The sequence below is a fragment of the Hibiscus syriacus genome, unplaced genomic scaffold (assembly GCF_006381635.1).
Source record: "Hibiscus syriacus cultivar Baekdansim isolate YM2019G1 unplaced genomic scaffold, ASM638163v2 tig00111197_pilon, whole genome shotgun sequence".
NCBI classification, from domain to species: domain Eukaryota; kingdom Viridiplantae; phylum Streptophyta; class Magnoliopsida; order Malvales; family Malvaceae; genus Hibiscus; species Hibiscus syriacus.
In genome coordinates, this window is record NW_024063013.1 from 326,289 (window position 1) to 330,759 (window position 4,471).

The window sequence follows — 4,471 nt, forward strand, 5'->3', positions numbered from 1 at the left end:
AATTAAATTTAAATAAAAATTTAACTAAACTCTACTCGACTCGAATTTTATAAGCTCAACTTGATTCGAAATTTTTTTAAGTCAACTTCAAAATGTAAAATAGAACTAGTTAACTCGAATAACTTAAAGTTTTTAATCTCAACTTGATAGAACGCTCACCCCTATTAAAGATACATCTTCGTCGAAAAATGTCAACAGTAATATTTTGCCTTTTTTTTGGTTACTAAACAATAACATAAAGTCCATATACATTATTACAAAACTTTTCTATATTTTCATACAAGCCAAGAATCCGGGCGTGACCTGCCATTGTGAAAACAATTCTGCAACTAACAGGAAACTAAACAGACCAGAAGATGTAACAAAACAGAAGTGAAAATTTAACTAAGCAGATATGACTCACGGGGTCATTGGAAATGCTTCAAGTTCCATGCAGTGAACTGGGAATATCACTGTTTATTCTCTCATGCCAAGCCCAAGGAATCCGATGTTCCTTTCTTGAGTAACATAGTAAATCAAAGCAGTCACTCGAAGCAAGCTTAGTGAGGACCGAGGAGAGTGATCAGTGCTTCGGCTCTCAACTTTTTATCAGTGTTGCCAATCTCCAATAGGCCTAGGCAATCTGGATATACAGCTTTCATCTTCAGCTACTGAAAGGCTCCATTTGCTCATTTTATCTTAGATCGGCACAGATTGATAACCATCCAAGCTAGGATAATGTGTTTGGGGATATGAAACTGAACCAAACCAATCTATACCAGGTAAACTTTGAATGCAGATTCCCATGAGATGGCAGTCCCAGGATAATTTACGTATTCACTGTTTCAAAATATCTTGAGTCCTGAAAGTGAAGTGGTTCATTTCCCCAAGAAACCCACCCAGCTAACATTTCTCTAGCAAAGAGTTCAATGCATCTAGCAGGTTTAACTCCTGGAACATGCTCCAACAGTAATTCTACAAGCATAAAAGAACAGAAGAACAGAATTTTAAATGAGCAAAATTCAGGCACTGAGTAGCCATGCAAGAGTTGGTTATCATTTAACAGGGGTAATTATTTCATAACCATTAAAAGATGAATTACGCAAGTATTGTCCTTTTCAAATGATTTATACAAAAGAAGGAAAATTATTAGAAAAATAGTTCATGTTTTGGTCAAGAACATCTTTGATGGCATGGTGAAGAGGTAATAAATGCTTGAAACCATATATTATAAGAACTATTTAAGTACCCTATCAATAAAATAATACCTCCAATCGGGGGCTTCCTGGAGTAACCACCAGGAATACTTATGATAATACGTTTATCTTTTATGGGCATAAATTCTGAAAGGCAATCTGAATCCATTTCCTGTAAAAGTTCCACAAGGTAAGGAACAAAAAGAATCCAGTCAGGAGCCACTAGCAACTAAAAACACAATTAAAAATAGACACAATGCATAGCATTTGCTCATTACATTTCCATTACAATATCCCAGGAGAAGGCATTCATATGGTCGATGATGAAAGAAGCCAAGATCACTGATCAACGAACCATCTCCTTTCACCTGAAAACCTCGAGCAAAAGCCAAATGAAATGATAACTAGCAATAAGCACTGTTTTAACTTCATCCAAATACATAACAGAAAGATTTTTTTTAAAAAAAAGGTGCATGGGGGGTCACCTTCAACCAGTAAGTAGTGGAAATATATCTAACTCCCCATGCGGGGAATAGCTCTTTCTCGACAAAGTTACGCAATTTCTCTCTATTTGTCACCCACAAGGCCACAAGTGCACCACCTGTGTGTGTAAGTTGCTTTATAGGAAGAGATAAGAAATACCGGTTTGGTAAAGTTGGGTACCTGAAGTAATCAAGAAAAAAAACATACAAAAATAAATTGGCAAAAAAAACACAAGATTATGATAAGGAAGCTCTCAAGGGTCAAAAGTTATATTGTCTTTGAGACACTTAAATATGTGATTGCATACACTGATTTCTGACGGGCACTTCCATTTTCCCATGGAGGATCAATAACTATAAGGTTGAAGCCACTATCAGATACAGCTGTATCAGCCAAAAAAAAGGAAGAAAATGTTCATCATAATTCTATTTCACAGTGATTTTAAAACAGCTGATGAAAAATTTAGCAAACATGACCCAATAAGAAAATGCAGAACCAGATAACATATTGGAATCGCAAGTGGCATGATTTCAATGCCTGACTAAAAGGTTGAGGGTCATCTCTCAACATGAATTATTGCAATATGAAACATATAATGCATCCTAAATTGAATGGAACTTAAGGTTTAATATTTACCAGGAACGATATCGCAAATCTGCTCCAAATCCGACTTCAACATGGTCAAGGAAAAAAACATTAAGACATTATAAAAATAATCTGAAACATTTCAAATATGCAATTTAATTTCCACCAAATGATAACATAATAATAGTTGAACATTTCCATGAATTCTATGTTTTGAATATTTTCCTTATTTTTAGACATTTTAAAAAGGAAAATCAACACACCATGTAGAAGCAACTCAGTCTAGGTAAAATATAATGCCTATTCAGAAATTCGGCCTCCACATCTTCAGGCTTGCCGTTGACCACTAAGTTATTAAAAATCGGAAGCACTCTCCGCTCATTGATTCGATTTTCTGAAGCAGATGCGAGAGTCACTATCGAATAATTAATAAAAAAAATGTTATTCATTAAACCAAAGAACATCATTCTTAAACAAACCTCCATTATCAGTCTCGTTTTCCAGTCGTCTTAACTTAAAATCAAGAGTTATATCATACAAAGGAGCTTGCCAAACTTTCCCAAGCTCAATGAAAGAATGTTCTTCACCACCACTTAGCTCCGGTGAAGAACAAAAGACACTCCTCGTTTTCCTCATAATCGCAGAAAAATCAGCTGCTCCAAGTAAAGATTCATGCGCCTTCAATATAAGGCACCACCTCCTTAACGAAACAGGAAAAAAGGCAATGAAAAACAATTTATATATATAAACAAAAGACCGTTTCCATGATTGTGATTAATTTACCTGATGACGCTTTTCCGCTGCTTTTTCTTTTTCATTGAGGGAGCGATCTTGTTTCTTCGATTTTCGTTTTCGTTTCTTAGGATTGGATCCTTGAGCTGGGTGTTTGGATTCAAAGAAGCGGGAGTAATAGGTGAAAGGAGATACCCTAAAACGAGTGTAGGATTGATTAAGCACGCGAACTGGGTCGATGAATACGGCATTTGAATTCGGAAAGTTGTAAAAACCGGAATCAAGGAATCTAGATAGCTCGTCGCTTGGTTTCGGTTCGCTCTCCATTTTCACAGTTCAACTCAGCTACGCCTTTCTTTAGCCGCTCGTGGAGTCTTTCGAGGCTGTTCATTTTTGGCAGATTGGGTTGGACTTGAATAATTGGCTGCTTCGGGCCTAGCCGCAACCTATTACTTCTTTTTATAATTCTTTTGCCTTAGAATTTACGTTTTATATTGGTATATGCATAGTTTTAATATATATATTTAATTAAAAACGACAAAATTACTTTAAAAAATTATCGATAAATTTGATAAATTTATTTTATAGATATAAAAAAAGAGATATTCAAGGGTAAAAAATATAAATATTATCATATGTCCCTAAACTATGCCCCTTATTTTAAATTAGTTCTTAAACTTTTAAACATTCTAATTTCATTTCAAAATTATGACTCTCCTTCTAAATTAGTCTTTAAACTTTTTAACATTCCAATTTCACCCTCGAATATCATTCTAAATTAGTCCCTAAACTTTTGCATCTTCAATTTTAATTTCAAATTCCCGAATATGTAATCCATTCCAACCATAGTTTAACCTAATTTTTATTTTTTTCAAACATATAATAATATGACTCGGTTTAACGATTTTATTAACAAGTGATGTGATTAGTAAACATGTATAATTTAGGACTAAATTGAAATGTTCAAAAATTTTGGGGATCAATTTAGAATGAAGATCATAGTTTGGGGATGAAAATGAAATGTTAAAAGTTTAAGGATTAATTTAGAATGATAGTCATAATTTAGGGGTGAAATTGAAATGCTTAAAAATTTAGGGATCAATTTGAAATAAAGATCATAGATTGAGAATGCATAATACAATTAACTCTAAATATTATTATCTTTTAACTTTTTCAATAAAATATTTTAAATAAAATAATACTAAAAATAAAAAAGACATATTTAGTGGCAAATAGGGAATATTACTTATTTTATACATAATAGTTGTGATTATTATGTTGAGATTTTCACTAAAACTATAGTTGACCTTACCTCTTCGTTGGGTTATATATATATATATATATATATATATATATATATATATATAATTTTTATATTAATTAAATGAATATTTAATTTTATTAAATTTATTTATATCTTATTTTTTATTAAAATTATTTTTATCTTAGATAATGCAAAAAATGTATGTTTTCAGAAAATATTGAATTTTAGGGTA

The 4,471-nt window shown here is 32.5% G+C and overlaps 1 protein-coding gene across 1 annotated transcript; it reads right to left on the reverse strand.

The window, feature by feature from the left end:
• Window positions 1–269: 269 nt before the first annotated feature.
• LOC120155551 (methyltransferase-like protein 2) lies at window positions 270–3,315 on the reverse strand. Its single transcript, XM_039167086.1, has 9 exons — window positions 3,027–3,315; window positions 2,723–2,943; window positions 2,507–2,637; window positions 2,295–2,328; window positions 1,966–2,041; window positions 1,661–1,838; window positions 1,454–1,543; window positions 1,248–1,347; window positions 270–954 (listed from the first exon to the last, which is right to left on the reverse strand). The coding sequence occupies exons 1-9, from the start codon at window positions 3,224–3,226 to the stop codon at window positions 809–811; spliced, it is 1,176 nt and encodes a 391-aa protein (XP_039023017.1). The 5' UTR covers window positions 3,227–3,315; the 3' UTR covers window positions 270–808.
• Window positions 3,316–4,471: the final 1,156 nt, after the last annotated feature.